Genomic DNA, 17,503 nt, shown 5'->3' on the forward strand with positions numbered 1-17,503 from the left:
TAGATGATTAAGCCGCATAAAGACTCACAGTGTCCAGAATCCTAACGCTTGTTATTTTCTTTATTATATTTTTGGTGATCAACAACTATAAGGCTTGAGTATGACCGGTTATTACATTTCTGCCATTTTCACCAAGACTTTTGCTAGAGACTAACACCTCTTTCCATTTGTCTTTTCTTTAAGTTTATATCACTTACTTTACTCTAACAGCTTGTTTAAGACCTATCAATGCACCAATGATTAAGTACACAGTCTTTTAAGCTTATTTCTTGCTGGATTTAGGGTCAAATAATCAATGTACTATCATTTTCTCTTTTTGCTTCAAAAACTCAAAATTTTGAGGAGCATAAAACAAAATAATTTTAATTGCCCCAGTTAATTTAAGTTCACAAATTAATGGCTATCCTATCCATCTAAAAGTAGAGAACAGGACCAAAACATGCAAGCATGCTTCACAAACTTAAATAATGTAGACAGCTTAACGAACGCCCCAAGTACTTTCCATTTGTCAGATAAATGGCTAACCTGACGATTCCAAGAAATTATCAGGACCAAACATATACAAGTATATGTTCTTCGAAATAGAAGTAAATGACATAATTTTCACCGATCATAAGCAAAAATCTTTTTGGTTTTTCTCTTTACAAACTAAAACACAATCTTTTTGTCTTTTTCGGATTTTTTTTTACAAAAACAAGAAAATTCACATTCTTTTTGACTTTTTCAGAATTTATCTGTACAAACAGAAATCACAATCTTTTTGGTATTTTCTAATTTTAACAAATGTTTTTGGGTTTTCAAATATTAGAATGAAACAAGAAAGAACACAATATTTTTTATTTTTCAAAGTTTTCTAATGTTTTTGGGTTTTATCTATACAAACAAAAAACACAATATTTTTGTATTTTCTAGAATTCACCCCCTAAAACCTAAAAACAAAAATTATAAACTAGAATAAAACTAAAAATAAAGATAATCATCCTAACTTTAGGATCTCAGCAAGGGTCTTCAATCTATTTAAACCAAGGAAAAAGTTAAAATGTGTTTTATCAAACGCTTTGGTAAATAGATTGGCTTTTTGAAAATCAGTGTGCACTTTCTCAAGATCAATTAATTTCTTTTCATAACAATCCCGTATAAAATGATATCGAATTTCAATATGTTCGTTTTAGAATGTTGTACGGGATTCTTGGTGAAACTAATAGCAGCAGAATTATCAATTAAGATGGGAGTAGTAAGAAACTTCAAACCGTAGTCGTGAAGATGTTGTTGTATCCACAAAACCTGGGAACAGCAACTCGAGGCTGCAATATACTCAGCTTCGGCAGTTGAAGTGGAGACCGTTGTCTGCTTCTTACACTGCCAGGAAACAAGCTGACTTCCTAAGAATTGACATCCCATTGTAGTAGACTTGAAATTGATCTTGCATCCTCCATAATCTGAGTCTGAGTAAGCGGTAAGATCAAAAGTATCATCTTTGGGGTACCATAACCCGATGTCAGGATTTCCCCTTATATATTGCAGAATACGCTTGACCGCTGCCAGGTGAGTCACTCGGGGACTAGCTTGGTACCTAGCACATAAACAAACAGCAAACATTATGTCGGGTCGAGAGGCAGTTAAATACATCAAAGAACCAATCATGGCACGATAGAGGGTCGTATCAACGGTATCCTCCAATTCATCCGGTGATAAATTGTGACCCACGGGAAGAGGAGTAGAAGGGATTTTTCCGGCAGTAATCTTGAATCGGCCCAAGATATCGTTCACATATTTTGTCTGATGAATGAAGATTCCCTTTTCAGACTGATGAACCTGCAACCCTAAAAAGAAATTCATCTCTCCCATCAAACAGTAAACAAGAGAATTTAGAAACAGTTGCAACTTTAGATGAGTGTAAGTCAGCATAAGCACATAGAGCATTATTTTCACTTGAGGAAGCAACTTGATGTCGTGTCTGAACTCCCACATCAAGGTCTCCAATAATGTTTTCTTGTGGATGGTAAATATGAATCCTGAGAGGAGGATTTTCAGAAAAAACAACATGTTCAAATAAATTAGTGTAATGTTCACCCAATTCAGGAGATGAAACATCACTGTCAAGTTCAATAACTTGATCCACAATTGCACTATCATCAGATGAAGTAGAAGCATTATCATAATGAACAGGAGACTCATTATCAGGTTCTTCAGTTGAAGTAACAATTGGAGCTTCAACATCATTTGAACTTGCGAACCTTGGAATTTCCAAATGTTCTTCAAAATAAGCACGAACTAAATCTTCATCTGGATGATTAGTTGTTGGAGTAAATGAATTGAATAAGCCATCATAGTCAAACATCCAGTCGGGACCTTTTCCTTGGGAAGGAGTAGTGTAATTTTGACAGTCCACATGGTACCATTCTTCAACACAACCGAACGTAAAGTTAAACACTCTTTTCTTAGGTGATGCATATCCCAAGAAATAACCTTCAATGGCTTTTTCATCAAACTTTCCCACATCCTTTTTCAACATAGTACAAGGACACCCAAATGGCTCCAAGTACTTTAAATTCGGTTTACGATTATTTAATAATTCATAACTGGTCTTCTTGAGTCGTTTAACAGTTAGAACTCGATTGAGGGTATAACAAGCCGTATTCACAGCCTCATTCCAAAACTGGACAAGAAGCTTAGAATCAGCAAGCATTGTTCTTGCAGCTTCAATCAAGGTTCTATTCTTTCATTCAGCAACGCCATTTTGTTGAGGTACATACGGTGCACTATATTCACGGTGAATTCCCTTTTGGATACAAAAGAAATCCAATATAGTGTTTTTGAATTCTGTTCCATTATCACTCCGAATTCTCCTCACCTTTTGTTTGTAAAGTGATTCGATTTTAGTGATAAGATTTTGTACCAAAACAGGCGTTTGATCTTTCGAACTCATAAATAAGACCCATGAGTATGTAGAATAATCATCAGTCACGACTAGGCAATACCAGTCTCCAGAAATACTTGCACGATTAACTGGACCGAACAAATCCATATGAAGTCGTTCAAGTGGAGTATCAATGGAATTTAATAACTTAGATAGATGCGATATCTTCTTCTGTTTGCTCTTTTTACAGGCAACACAGTGATCAGATAACTTAAAATTCTTTAACGACACCCCCTCTACCAGATCGTTTGCTATTAAATAATTAATCTTTCGAACATGTATGTGACCCATTCTTCGATGCCAAAGTACGGAGTCTTTCTCGGTTGCTTTCGAGACAAAACACGTTTCGATCGATGTAGATACTTTAGAATTCATATTCAAGACATAAATATCATTTGATCGTGGTGATCGCATAACAACCATGTCCTCGGGAATCACATAACCCGGTTTCAGAATCAGACACTATTTATCTGTAAATACTGTAGTGTATTGCTTATCACATATTTGCGACACACTCAATAACTTATGGTCCACTTTATCACAATAGTTAACTTTCTTAAATATAATCTTCCCATTTGAAACATCACCTTCCGGTGTAATCATACCCCCAGAATTCCCAGCACACGCCACATAACCCCCTTGAATATTTCTCACGTTTGATAAGAGGTTGAGATTTCCAGTAATATGACGAGAACATCCACTGTCCATGATCCAATTTTCACCAGAAATGGTCTTGGATGAACCCTACACACAAACGAAAATGATTAGTTCAAAAAGGCAGCCCAGGCCTCAGTCTTGGGTACCTTTTGGTTTTCTTGAGAAAAGTTAACCTTAGTTGCATTCAATTGTTGTTCAGCAACTTGAGAATAAGTTACAGGTTTCTTAGACTTTCGTCTTAGATACGCATCTTGAACCACATTTAAATTAACATTTTTGCATAATGGTTCAGTAGGAATTAACTTAGGTTTAACGGAACCATGAGTTTCATTCACATGAAAACTTTTCGAGGATGTATGTTCGAAAACATAATATGAGTATCATCAGCACACGACACCGGTCGTTTCAGAATCTCCTTTACCAAAGGAATCGGTTTGGAATGATCCTTGATAAAAGGATGAAAATTCTGATAGTTCTTCTGGCCACAGTTTCTTACTACATGACCTTGTTGACCGCAAAGAAAACAACTTCGCATGTCAACATGATGATGTTGAAAATTTGTTGGAACATGTGACACAGATGATGACTGATGACTTACATTTTTAGTCATGCTTTTAGCAAAATCATCAGATAATTCAGATTTCTTTTTCAAGTAAAAATCTAAATTAGAATAGTTCAAAAAACTTTTCAATGTGTCTGTCCTAGTTGACTTCAAAAAGTTAATTTTCTTAGCTTGTTTTAAAACTTATTTTGCTTTAGTCAATGTGTCAGATGAAGCTGATTTTTTCGCATGAGCATATTGACGTTCAAGTTCACGAACCTTGGAGGTTTCATTTAAAACACACTCTCAATGAGTTCAGGTTTGATGATACTTATTGGAATGTCTTTTTCAGTGAACACTGTATCCATCCCCTTTAATTTAAATACACGAGCAGATGATGGCTTAAGTGCATTAGGATTTATAAAACGTAACAAATCCTCATCAGAAATTTTGGATATTTCTGGTTTCTTAGCCTTCACTGGTTTGACAAAAACATCTTGTTTCATCTTAGTTGTGTGCGAACCATACACAGCCTCCTCAAATTCATGAGGTTCACACAGTATGTGATTAGAACTTGGAATGTTCTTGTTCTTGTGTATAATTTCCGGTTCAAACACATCCTCAATGATAACTTTGTCAACATTTTCAACAAAAACTTTGTTGCTTTGAACATGAGTTTTCTGAGAAATAGATTGAGTTTTAACAGTTTCAGACTTACTATGTTTAGAATTATCTGAAATCACAGGCTCTTTAAGAATAACATCTTCCTCAGTTGGAGCAAAAGGATTAATTTTATAATCATTATGAAATGGTGGTGGAATTTCAACAAAACCTATACCTTTCTTTGAATCCTTTTGTTTTCCAGAAACTTCAATAATTTCATTCAACAGAAAAGATGAATTTCGAAATTTACCCAATTTGTTCTTTAACTCAAGAACCTCATTCTCAAGCTCGGTTATCTTTGAACGATGTTTCAAAATTTCTTGAAACTTTTGATCACTAATTGTCATTTTTACAGATAACTCAGCTTTGAGATTATGATTACTTGTCGACAATGCATCAATCTTTTCACGAGATCTCATTTGAGATTCAAGAGATTGTCGATAAATATCTTTTAGAGATGCAATTTCTCTCACTAAATTGTCATTGTGATTCTTTAAAGATTCTAACTTAGGTTTGTTAGATTCACAGTCAACACAATTTACTTTAACAGATGAGGTAGCAGAAATAGAATGACTAACCTCGTTTATCTTAGCCATGCATGCAAAGACTGTTGTAGGCTTGTCACAGGAATCATCAGAATCCGATCCAGAGTCATTATCAGAAGACACCTCACTTCCATGGAAATCTTGAGTCAACCCGAACAAAGCCAAATTAGCTTGATTATCGTTGCACAGTAATTGTTGTGACCAATCATCTCCATTAGCCAACATTGCTTGTGACCCAGAACTTGATGGTTTCTTCTCAGCATCATTACCTCGTGGTGTTGAAGAGTTTGAACTTTGACCACGAGGACCATTATATTCCTTTTTCACTTTGTCAAATTCTTTTGCAAAATGACCGAATTCTTGGCAATTATAACATTTCACTTTCAACTTGTCAAATCCCAACTTCTTGTTTAGAGCAGGAAGATCTTTTCCAGTTCTTTGCATGAATCTTTTCACCTTTCGAACAATCATTGCCATGTTCCACTTTAAATCCATGATTTCTAAGTCATCTAGATCAATCTGATCATAGTCTTCATCAGTTAAATCACTAGTGGCAATTTTGCTACTAACCAGATTTTCATAAGACATCATGAAAGCGGATAGAAAAGCAAAGTTTTGTTCAGCTTCTTTCATATTGACGTTTGGAGGTGATGAGTATTGATTTGCTGAAGATGAACTTCCTGAACCAGCAGAAACATTTACCAGCGGTATAAAAACATGCTCTAGGATCACTATAAATTGTTGTTTCATTCTCTTTTGCATTCTGTGTCAGAAAAGCAGTGATCGGTGAAATTGTTGAACTTAAAGGCATGCTACCACCATAAAAGGCAGGATCTTGACTTTCCTTGGATGACTTTTGACACTTGAGATCACACTCACGAGCTTCAATCTTTTGTAAAAACTCACTTGCAGTCAAGTCTTCATTGAAATAACTGTTTTCTTTTAATACCATTAGAAAAGTAGAGTACGAACTTGGTAATGCACTCTTAATAGTATCAATCTTGTCTATCTCAGAAATTTCCATCTTCATTTTATCCATTTCTGCAATCAAGTGATTGAATCTCGTAGTCATCTCTTCAACCGTTTCACCTTTGAGTAAATTAAAGTTTCTGAATTGAAACTTAAGCATCACCTTTTTGCTTTCAGCTGTATTTCCCATACTTCTTATTCGGGTATGTTGAAACAAAGAAGCACATATTTTAATACTACCCACTTGGTGAAATATATTTTCAGGTAAAGCCATAGTTAGAGTAGAATATGCTTTCGTCTCTATCTCTAGTGCCTTCTTTTCTTCTTGTGAGTATTAAGATATAGCTTTAGGTCTAAATCCGATAGTTTCATCGCCAATCATAGGAAAAGTATAAACTTCATCCAAACAATATGAGCAATCAGGATGAACTGATCCTAGATGAGCACGAAACCGAGGTTCCCATTTGGCAAAGTCACTGAACTTCATCAATCTTAGATATTTCGAATGTGAACCTATCTCGGTATCAAGTTGCAACATTTTTTGCATCAACATGTTTTGAGACGCTAATGCATACATACCGGCCATTATTGACAAGTTTCTAAAATTTGAAGGTGTAACGAATTAACCAACAAATAAGATTAACGAATGCGATTTTTAATGAACTGTAAACAGTTGTAGCAAACTGTGAACAGTAGATTAACGAATCAAATCTTAACGAAGTTAAGATTGATCAGACAACGAATCACAATTGAGTTTAACGAATCAATCTAACGAATCAGAAGGTCAACGAATCAGAAAGTCAAACTAACGAATTGACTAACGAACTGGCTAACGAATTGATTAAGAAATCTTGACGAATTAAAAAGTATTCAGTAGCAAATCACTAAGAAAGACTTAGCGAAATAGATAACGAACCAGCTACAGTTGATTATCGAATCAACTATAACGAATCAGGTTGTTACAACCGTTTGTAACAAACTCTGACACCTTATGCCACGTGGCAAAGGTTGTTATGACACAAATCCCAAAGTAGACGCGTGTCACACGAATCAGTTAATCCAAATAACGAATTAGATAACACGGATGAACTATTGATGCGAACTGGATAGCGAATCACTTGTAGTTTATAGCGAATCAACTAACTTAGATAACGAATCAAAGGAAACAAGATAGCGAATCACCATAAGGATGATAATGAATCATGTTCATCTTTGAATCTTCAAATATTCAACAAAAGATTTCCAGAAATCTGAAATGATGAACACCAACCCAGAAACCCAGAAACTTAAATTTTTAATACAATCTCGATACTAAACTAAATCACATAAATAACCAACCAAAACACTCGTAACTCGATCGCGAATCCAATATATCAAACCTCGTAATCAATTTCCTCCGATAACCAACACAATTATACCAAAATACACCCCTGTTTCGGCCTTAAACCAAAACCGATACCAAATCTACTCAAAACCAATTCCAAACTTCAATTCCAACTCACAATCCTTTACCAATACCTTTAACAACTAAAATCCAATTTAAACCGACCATAAAACATTCAACTAGCAATAATTTGATCCAAATTTGCTAGAAATAGAACACTATCAATCTAATATTCTAAATAAACACCAAACAAAGTGTAATTGAGCCCCAACAGCTCTGATACCACTTGTTGGAACCCAAAATTATCAATCCAATAACAATTAACAGATCTCAGATCTGTTTATAATAGATTAATACCTTAACTATAGATCTAGCTCATAATTATCTTTAATTCAGTGTTGTATGTGTTTATGTATTATCAGTATGTATATAATATTAGGATGAAGATTGAGAGAGAGAATCTGGACAGAGTTTCGTTAATTAGCTCTTAACCCTTTAATTAAACGTGAAAAGTGTTCACTATATATAGAAGATAGGTCTGGTTCGCTAACATCCCCTAGCGAACCAGACGCTACTTCGTTACATACATAAATCAGACGAAACACCCCCTGATTCGTTAACATTCCCTAACGAATCAGGAGGGAATAAACTTAAGTCTTAGTTCGCTAACATCCCCTAGCGAACTAGACCCTACATATAACGAACTAAACAATAACTTAACTAATTATTACATTAAATATAAAACAAATACGTTAACGATAATTACTAAGACTCAAGACGCAAATCCGTGCACTAACAATTATTATTATTATTATTATTATTTTTATTATTATTATATTTTTTTTGTTTTTTTTTTTAAATAAAGAGTTTTAAGATAACTACTTAAAATTGCCTAGTTTTAATTGGGTCTTGGCGAGACCCGAGCATTATTTATTCGTTTTTGGGATGGAGGTAGACAACCTCCAAAGTTAGCTCGGCCGGTGTAAGGCCCCGTTCCCGGTGCCCTGCTTTGGACGTTGGATTTACTCATAAACACAGTTTTAAATATCAGAGTTAAATAAAACTTTCACGGAATAATATTAAAAGTCAACCATTCATTACAAACGTTCATAACTTGTCTTTTTAAAACCTAACATAACATAAAATATCAAACATCATAACAGATCTTCATATGCCAATCCCTTCCAATCATGCCATGTGTCTCCTTCAAGCTAGCTGTTACAATCTATTCACCTGTGTACATACTAAAAGTCAGCTACGCTGAGTGAGTTCTCGTTAAACAGATAAATTACTTTACATACACATATACGTGCCCGAAGGTACGCTTTACATACTTAACCTATGCATCATTCTTTTATATACATTCATAACTATCCTTACATTATAAAGAGCATTTCGCCCTACATACCTTGGATGTTATTAGGGTCTGGTACCCTCCATCCTCGGATATTATTAAGGTCGGTCTCCCTTCTTCCTCAGATATTATTAGGGTCCGGTACCCTCCATCCTCGGATATTATTAGGGTCTGGTACCCTCCATCCTCGGATATTATTAGGGTCTGATCTCCCTTTCTTCCCTACTATCATGCCATACATTTCCATCTATATAATTGCAAGTTTCATACATACATACATCATTCATCCATCACATATACAATCATATCATTAAAACATCACCTGAAAGTGCATGCAATATCCGAAGATCGTTCACGCACCGACAAGCTATCATTCACATTTAGATATACATAAATAACATACAAATCATACATGGCATACACTTACCATTTAAGGTAAGTGTATTAACTATCACATCGAGCATGCACACAGCCCCGAAAACAAAACAAGGAATGGGGCTAGAAACTCGCCTGAACTCGATTGCGTTCACCGTTAGTGGTTATTCATTTCTTGAGTTGTGCATGGCTAATTGTATAATAGTGATATGTATCAATTAACTATCACTACCCATATCACGTTTCTAGTCTAATGATAACCTACAATGAACGGGGGTCCGGGGGCAGCGCCCCTGGCAACGTGGTTTTAGGGGCGGCAGCCCCTAGCAGGGTCCAAGGGGCAGAGCCCCTGGCTGGGGTTGAGCTGCCAGGTCAGCTTGGAAAAATTTTATTTCCATTAACTGTCTTAACATATTTTTCATTAGAATTTTAAATTATTATTTAATTCGCTAACTGATTCGTTATAACGAATTAAGATTAATTCATTATCTGAACGTAGCCTGATTCATGGTCTAATTCGTTATCAGAACTTAGCGAATTGGTGAGTAATGATTCACCTGATTCGTTATCTGACTTGTCATCTTACATGATCTGATTCGTCCGGTTAGTTCGTTAGCTAATTTGTTATCTTGACGTGACCTGATTCATTATCTTAACATAACGAATTGGATGAGTAACAAATCACTTGATTCGTTATCTTAACATAGCGAACTGGCTTTCTGACTTTAACGAATGATCATCACGAACTGCTTAACGAATAGAAGTTAGTTCGTTGTCTGTTGGTGCATTTTGTGATCGTCGCTATGCAATTCTGATCAGCGGAAACGAAGTACGAAGTTAGAACAACTTCGCCATAGGCGAAGTTGTAACAACTTCTGCCATAGGCGAAGTTAGAACAACTTCGCCATAGGCGAAGTTATAACAACTTCGCCTACTGGCCCAAGCCCAAGCCTGCGAAGTTTTTTTGTCTATATATATATGTGTCTTGTTTAGGTTTGAGTATCCAGAAAATTAGAGTGTTTTGTGATCAGTTCAAGTAGCTAGAGAGAAACAGAGAGGCAGAGTCGTGTGGGACGGCCCGAGGTAGAGCTCACCTCGGGTCGACCGTCATTTGTTTTCGTGTTTGGTATGTAATGTGTTTCGGTTATTATATAAAAGATCTGCAGATTCGTGTGTTTGTTCGTGTGTTTGTATGTGTGTAATCGTGTTCTTCGTCTTCTACACCAATAAACGAGTCTAGGAGGATTCCGCACTCCCAGACATTGTGCGGATCTCGTATCGATCGGCGACGCCCCGGGGGGAACTACAAGTGGTATCAGAGCCTTAGGCTCTTATGCTATGGTTCGAGATCTGCGTTTTGGTGTTTCTGGCACGTTTCTGATGCGTTTTTGGCCGAACAGCCGCCGCAGGCGAAGTTATGGGGTTCAGGCGAAGTTGTCGCTTAAATTTTAGGGTTTAGGCGAAGTTATCAGTCAGGCGAAGTTATGGACAGGCGAAGTTATGGAGGGGCGAAGTTAAGGAGGGGCGAAGTTGACTTTTAGGCGAAGTTGACTTTTAGGCGAAGTTGACTTTAGGCGAAGTTAAAAAAAAAATTAAAAAAAAAAAAAAATTGTTTGGAGTTTTCGTCTGTATGGCCAGGTGTACACGATTATTGTGAGACCTAAGAAGTTGTTCCGTCAACGAGTGAAACTTGTTATCTCTTGGTCTTACGTGTGAACAAATACGTGTCAACTCTGGATATGGAGTTGAGGTTGTGAATGGGATATTGATTGAAACTGGATATTGACACATATTTGGGTGTTTGTGGGCAATGAAATAGTTGTTGTTCGAGGTTGACCAACTGAAGAAAGTCAAATTGAACTGAAGGTTTTCGTCATTACTGGATTGCGGTCAGAGCATATTATTTATGTTATTTTCAAGGCGTTCGAGAATTGGATCCTGAAACGTGATGCTTATTTATTAAAGTGAAAATTCTGGAACAAGTTGGATTTAATCGAGAATTAAAGTGTTTATGTTCTTGATCGTTATCCCTGGTGATTGAAGATGCTTCGGATTAATTAATGGTCATGTGTGTTAGATTCTGTCAAGGTGGTTTTGTGATGAAATTGATCACTTGATGTTGAGTAGTTGAAGATTAAACCTTATCGTATGCCGACGTGTTGGTGAAGTTGTGGAGGGAGCCCAACTTCACGTGTTGGTGAAGTTAGAAGAACTTCACGTGTTGGTGAAGTCAGGAGGACTCACGTGATTGGTTGAGATGATCAATTAGGCAAGGGGATGCATGCATTTCAAAGACCTCAATCTATATAGTCGGAGAAGCTTACACTGAATGGGAGATCTGATATGGAAGACGCTGGCTGATTGGTAGATTTGTAAAGCTACAAGACAGTTTCAGACACGGCTGGTTGAAGGGCAAACAGAAGATCATCAGTTAAGAGGGAGTCTGTTGGTGCATGTTTTGTAACAGATGATCTTTTGTGTTTGTTAGAATTGAGAGCAACGGTCAAAGGGGAGTCTGTTGGTGCATTTTGTGATCGTTGCTATGCAATTCTGATCAGCGGAAACAAAGTACGAAGTTAGAACAACTTCACCATAGGCGAAGTTATAACAACTTCGCCATAGGCGAAGTTGTAACAACTTCTACCATAGGCGAAGTTAGAACAACTTCGCCATAGGCGAAGTTATAACAACTTCGCCTACTGGCCCAAGCCCAAGCCCGCGAAGTTGTTTTGTCTATATATATGTGTCTTGTTTAGGTTTGAGTATCCAGAAAATTAGAGTGTTTTGTGATCAGTTCAAGTAGCTAGAGAGAAACAGAGAGGCAGAGTCGTGTGGGACGGCCCGAGGTAGAGCTCACCTCGGGTCGGCCGTCATTTGTTTTCGTGTTTGGTATGTAATGTGTTTCGGTTATTATATAAAAGATCTGCAGATGTGTTTATCCCATTCGTGTGTTTGTTCGTGTGTTTGTATGTGTGTAATCGTGTTCTTCGTCTTCTACACCATTAAACGAGTCTAGGAGGATTCCGCACTCCTAGACATTGTGCGGATCTCGTATCGATCGGCGACGCCCCGGGGGGACTTACATTGTCCTTCCTTAGCGAATCAACATAACGAATTACCGTTAATTCGTTAATTCCCCGCTAACGAATTAGGGTTAGGTCAGAGAATTTCAAAAACATTCTCTGACATCCTTAAATGCTCGCGCCCCTTTCTGGCGCCGTCTTTCCGGCGCCTCCGTGCCGGAAAACCGGGCGGTGGCCGGAAAAACGTGTTTTACCCCATTTTACACCGTTTTTCACCGATTTTTGTCCCGTTCGATCCATATCTGAGCTAGGGTGACCCCTAAGCTCATCTTTTGACTGGTTTATACCCGATTCCATCTGGATCTCGTGACTTTAACGGTTGAGGGTGTCGGTTCATCGTTTCGCTGCTAGATCTAGCGGGTTTGGATCCATTCAACATCATACTTTCATTAACTCGAGTCAGGATCGGCTTTCCTTCTTGGTTCGGCTAGATAAAAGAGAGAAACTAGAAAGAGAGCTTAAGTGTGTGTTTTGGGTGGTTTAAGAAATATGTGTAAATGAATGGATTAAGGGTTAATTATTGTTTATATATGATGGTTCATGGGCTTAAGCCCATGGTCTTTATCTCTTTCCTTTTTAACCGAAGTCCATAACTCACATCTATTTACCCAACATAAGCCCAACTCATATTTTATTTATCTAAACCGATAAACGACACACTATTAAATAAACGAAACTTATTTTATTATTCTTATCAGAATCAGGATGTTACAAGTCTTCCCTCCTTAAAGAGGTTTCGGGGACCCGAAACCTAACTATTACTGAAACAATCCCGGGTAAAACTTGCGCATCTCCTCCTCAGATTCCCATGTGGCATCTGACCCCTTGCGATGTTTCCATATCACTTTTACTAAGGGTATAACCTTGTTACGTATTTGTTTTTCCTTACGATCAACAATCTTTATAGGTTGTTCAATGTAATTCAACTGTTCATCAACCTCGTTGTCCATTAATGGCACATGTGACGTGTCATCCGATAGACATTTTCTCATATGAGAAACATGGAAGGTTGAATTAATTCCTTCTAGCTCTTTGGGCAAATCCAATTTATGAGCCACTTCACCCACACGATCTATAATCTTAAACGGTCCAATGTGCCTTGGACTCAACTTTCCCCTCTTCCTGAAACGAATGATTCCTTTCCAAGGCGAGACATTGAGCATCACATTGTCACCAACGTTAAACTCAATCGGTCGTCGCCGCTTATCAGCATACGACTTCTGTCTTTCTTGAGCAGCTTTCATTCTTGCTTTAATCTGATTGAACTTTGAAGATATTTCTTGAACCACTTCTAAACTCCCCATCTCTTTCTTACCAATCTCTCCCCAACACACTAGGGTTCTACATCGTCTACCATAAGGGTTAATTATTGTTTATATATGATGGGTCATGGGCTTAAGCCCATGGTCTTTATCTCTTTCCTTTTTTAACCCAAATCCATAGCTCACATCTATTTACCCAACACAAGCCCAACTCATATTTTATTTATCTAAACCGATAAACGACACACTATTAAATAAACGAAACTTATTTTATTATTCTTATCAAAATCAGGATGTTACAGCCGGTCTGTCAAGATATTATCTTAGGCGGTGGCCGTTAACTTTGAAATTTCTACCGTCATCATGTTCTACCTCCACGGTTCCGTATGTAAAGACTTTTCGGACCGTGTACGGACCCGACCATCGAGACCTCAACTTTCCGGGAAATAAACGCAACCTAGAGTTATAAAGCAAAACACGATCACCCATTTTGAAATCTTTGTTTTCTTTCAAACGTTTATCATGAAACAACTTAGTGGGTTTCTTATAGATTGTGGAATTCGCATAAGCTTGATTTCTTAATTCTTCTAGCTCATGAATTTGCATGAACCGAGTCTCGTTCGCATTAACTAAGTTAAGATTAATGGCTTTTAATGCCCAGTAAGCTCGGTGCTCTAATTCCACAGGACGACGACAAGCTTTCCATAAATCAACTTAAACGGTGTGGTATCGATAAGAGTTTTATGAGCGGTCCGTAAAGCCCATAATGCGTCATCTAACTTTTCAGACCAATTCTTACGATTTTGCCTGACTGTTTTCTCAAGAATTCGCTTAATGCCCTGGTTAGTGACTTCAACTTGCCCACCGGTTTGTGGGTGGTATGATGTTGAAAATCCGTGGTAGACAGCATAGCGAGACAATGCCTTTTCTATCTGGGCATTACAGAAATGTGTTCCACGGTCACTAATGAGTGCTTTTGGGACACCAAAGCGTGAGAACAATTTTTTTTAGGAATTTAACAACTACCCTAGCATTGTTGGTGGGTAAAGCCTAAGCCTCCACCCATTCTGAAACATAATCAACATCAACTAGGATATACCGATTTCCTAACGAAGTCGGGAATGGTCCCATAAAGTCAATCCCCCAAACATCAAAAACTTCACAAACTTGTATGGCCTTTTGAGGCATTTCATCTCGTGCAGAAATGTTGCTTTCCCGTTGGCATGTATCACAAGATTTTACAAGGTCATGAGCATCTCGAAAGATGGTGGGCCAGAAGAAACCGACATTAAACACCTTCTTTGCGGTGGACGTGGACCCCATGATGTCCTCCTGTTGGTCCTTCATGACAATGTTGGAGGATTTCGGTTGCTTCATCTCCAAACACACACCGACAAACGACTTGATCGGCTCCGATCCTGAACAAGTGTGGATCCTCTCAAAAATAATGTTTGACATCAGAAAAGAATTTTCTTCTTTGTTGATGTGTCAAACCTTTGATCATGACCCCACTTGCGAGATAGTTGGCAATGTCAGCAAACCATGGACATTCCTCTTCATTTGTTTAGATATACATAAGAAGTTCATGGGGGAAATTGTCATTTATATGGGACCCCACTAATTCTTGTGAAGCTGGGAATTCCAAGGGGAATCAGAGATTGGGTATATCAATCCAGCATCGAGTAGCTTAATGACTTCTTTGTTTACAACGTCTTGCATATTTGGATTGAGAGATCTTTGATGCTGCACGACTGGTTTGAAGTCCTCTCCCATCCGGATTTTGTGAGTGCAAAATGATGGACTGATTCCTTTGATGTCCATGATTTTCCAAGCAATTGCTTTCTTGTGAAGTTTGAGAACTTCAAGCAATCTTTTCTTTTCCTTATTTGATAAACAGGAGGAGATGATAACGGGTAATTGAGATTCACCATTGAGAAAGGCGTACTCGAGATGGGAGGGAAGTTCCTTAAGTTCAAGAACTGGTGGATCTTCAACAAAGGGTTTTGCCTTTGGTTCCAATTTACGGTCAACGGTCTAGTACGTCTCTTGATGCTCACTTGCCTCCTGATCCTTAGTGGATTGCTCCTCATGGATGATGGAGTATGCCTTTTTCTCAATCAGCTGAGTGTTGCATGCTTCCTTTTCAATGGTTTCGTGAAGGTGACAACTTACTATAGACTCACACACGTCAATATAATAAACTGAATAATCAGTGTGTTGCGGGTGTTTCATGGATCTACCTATATCGAATGTTACCTCCTCATCTTCAACCCTTATGTGAGTTTGCATGTGCAAACATCAATGAGAGCCCTAGCGGTGGATAGAAATGGTCTTCCAATGATGAGAGGTACAAATTTGTCCTCGTCCATATCGAGAATTACAAAGTCTACCGGAAAAACAAATTTATCAATTTTGACTAACATGTTTTCAACTATACCCCTAGAATACTTCACTGATCGATCGGCTAGCTGGATGCTCATGCGGGTTGGTTTTGGTTCTCTTAGTCCTAATTTAGAAAAAACCGCATAAGGCATCAAGTTAATGCTATCTCCGAGATCAGCTAGGGCATTGCTGACAAATAAATCTCCTATCAAGCAGGGGATGGTAAAACTCCCTGTCTCGGTCTTCTTTGTCGGCATCTTGTTTTGGAGGACAGCAGAGCATTCTTCATTCAGAGTTACATGTGATAGCTCTTCCAACTTTCTCTTGTTTGTCAACACATCTTTTAGGAACTTTGCATATTTTGGCATTTGTGAGATTGCCTCGATGAAAGGAAGGTTGATGTGCAATTGTTTGAAGAGTTAAAGGAATTTGCCATACTGGGCTTCCATATTTTCTTTCTTAAGACGGTTTGGGGTAAGGAATGGGCGGGACATATGGTTTTACTGGTTCTCTGACTTGTGCGGTACTTGCTGCGACTTGCCGATCATGCACCTTGTCTGGAATCTTAGTTTCATCATCAACTGGCTGTGATGGGGATACCAAATCTTGAGTGGTCTTGCCACTTCTTAATGTTATGGCATTAGCCTGAGCATTTGAGTTTGTTACTGTGTTGCTTGGAATACCATCGGGTTGTCTTTCAGAAAGCAACTGGGCTAGTTGACCCACTTGATTTTCGATGTTTTGTAAAGATGCATTCTGATTCCTTTACTATAACTCATTCTTCTGGAACCTTTCTTCGGTCAATTTGTTTGAAGTTTCAGTACTGGATAAGAGTCGTGTTAAAAGAATCTCCACAGTATCCCCACTGTTTGGGTGTTGACTGGTGCTTGGCCCTTGGCTGTGGTATTGAGGTTTTGGTTGGGCTGGATGAGTCTGGTTGAAAGGACGTTTGTCAAACCCAGGCGGTGTTTGATTGTTTGCTCCATCCTTCCAACTGAAATTAGGATGATTCCTCCAACCAGGGTTATATGTGTTCCCGAATGTGCTGTTTTGTCGGATCACGTAATCAACATCTTCAACCATCATGCTTTGCTGGCAATATTTCATTTTGTGTTCACCCACACAAGTATCGCACTTAGTCTTTTCTTTCACTAAATCAGTTTGTAGTTGCTCAAACTTCTTTGAGAGTGCTTCGAATTGTGCAGTGACAAGAGTGTTGGAGTCAACATGGTGCATACCCTAGTGTGATGGGGTTGATCGTGGTGGGTTGTATGCAAAGCTTTTTCTTTGTTGCTTTCTCTAGAACCTCGAATGCTTCGTTGGGAGATTTGATTCCGAGATCTCCACCGGCGATTTGATCAATTGCCT

General features: G+C 38.0%; 2 protein-coding genes across 2 annotated transcripts; both read right to left on the bottom strand.

Moving 5' to 3' along the window:
* Positions 1 to 14,427: 14,427 nt before the first annotated feature.
* On the bottom strand, positions 14,428 to 15,130 carry LOC143635271 (uncharacterized). Its single transcript, XM_077103144.1, has 2 exons — positions 14,816 to 15,130; positions 14,428 to 14,685 (listed from the first exon to the last, which is right to left on the bottom strand). Exons 1-2 carry the CDS (start codon positions 15,128 to 15,130, stop codon positions 14,428 to 14,430), a joined length of 573 nt encoding a protein of 190 aa, XP_076959259.1.
* Positions 15,131 to 16,026: 896 nt separating this feature from the next.
* On the bottom strand, positions 16,027 to 16,503 carry LOC143635272 (uncharacterized). Its single transcript, XM_077103146.1, has one exon. It carries the CDS (start codon positions 16,501 to 16,503, stop codon positions 16,027 to 16,029), a length of 477 nt encoding a protein of 158 aa, XP_076959261.1.
* Positions 16,504 to 17,503: the final 1,000 nt, after the last annotated feature.

The sequence above is a fragment of the Bidens hawaiensis genome, unplaced genomic scaffold, assembly GCF_021521415.1.
Source record: "Bidens hawaiensis isolate Kalapana, Puna unplaced genomic scaffold, B.hawaiensis_p1.1 tig00007427_1, whole genome shotgun sequence".
In the NCBI taxonomy this organism is placed as follows: Eukaryota; Viridiplantae; Streptophyta; class Magnoliopsida; order Asterales; family Asteraceae; genus Bidens; species Bidens hawaiensis.

Bases quoted from the DNA above. Each gene is read 5' to 3' on its own strand.
- LOC143635271 (XM_077103144.1), bottom strand. From the start codon at position 15,130: ATGAAGCAACCGAAATCCTCCAACATTGTCATGAAGGACCAACAGGAG. The intron at 14,686-14,815 runs GTGGAGGCTTAG...TGTAATGCCCAG, and splicing joins TTGATTATGTTTCAGAATGG to ATAGAAAAGGCATTGTCTCG.
- LOC143635272 (XM_077103146.1), bottom strand. From the start codon at position 16,503: ATGCCAAAATATGCAAAGTTCCTAAAAGATGTGTTGACAAACAAGAGA.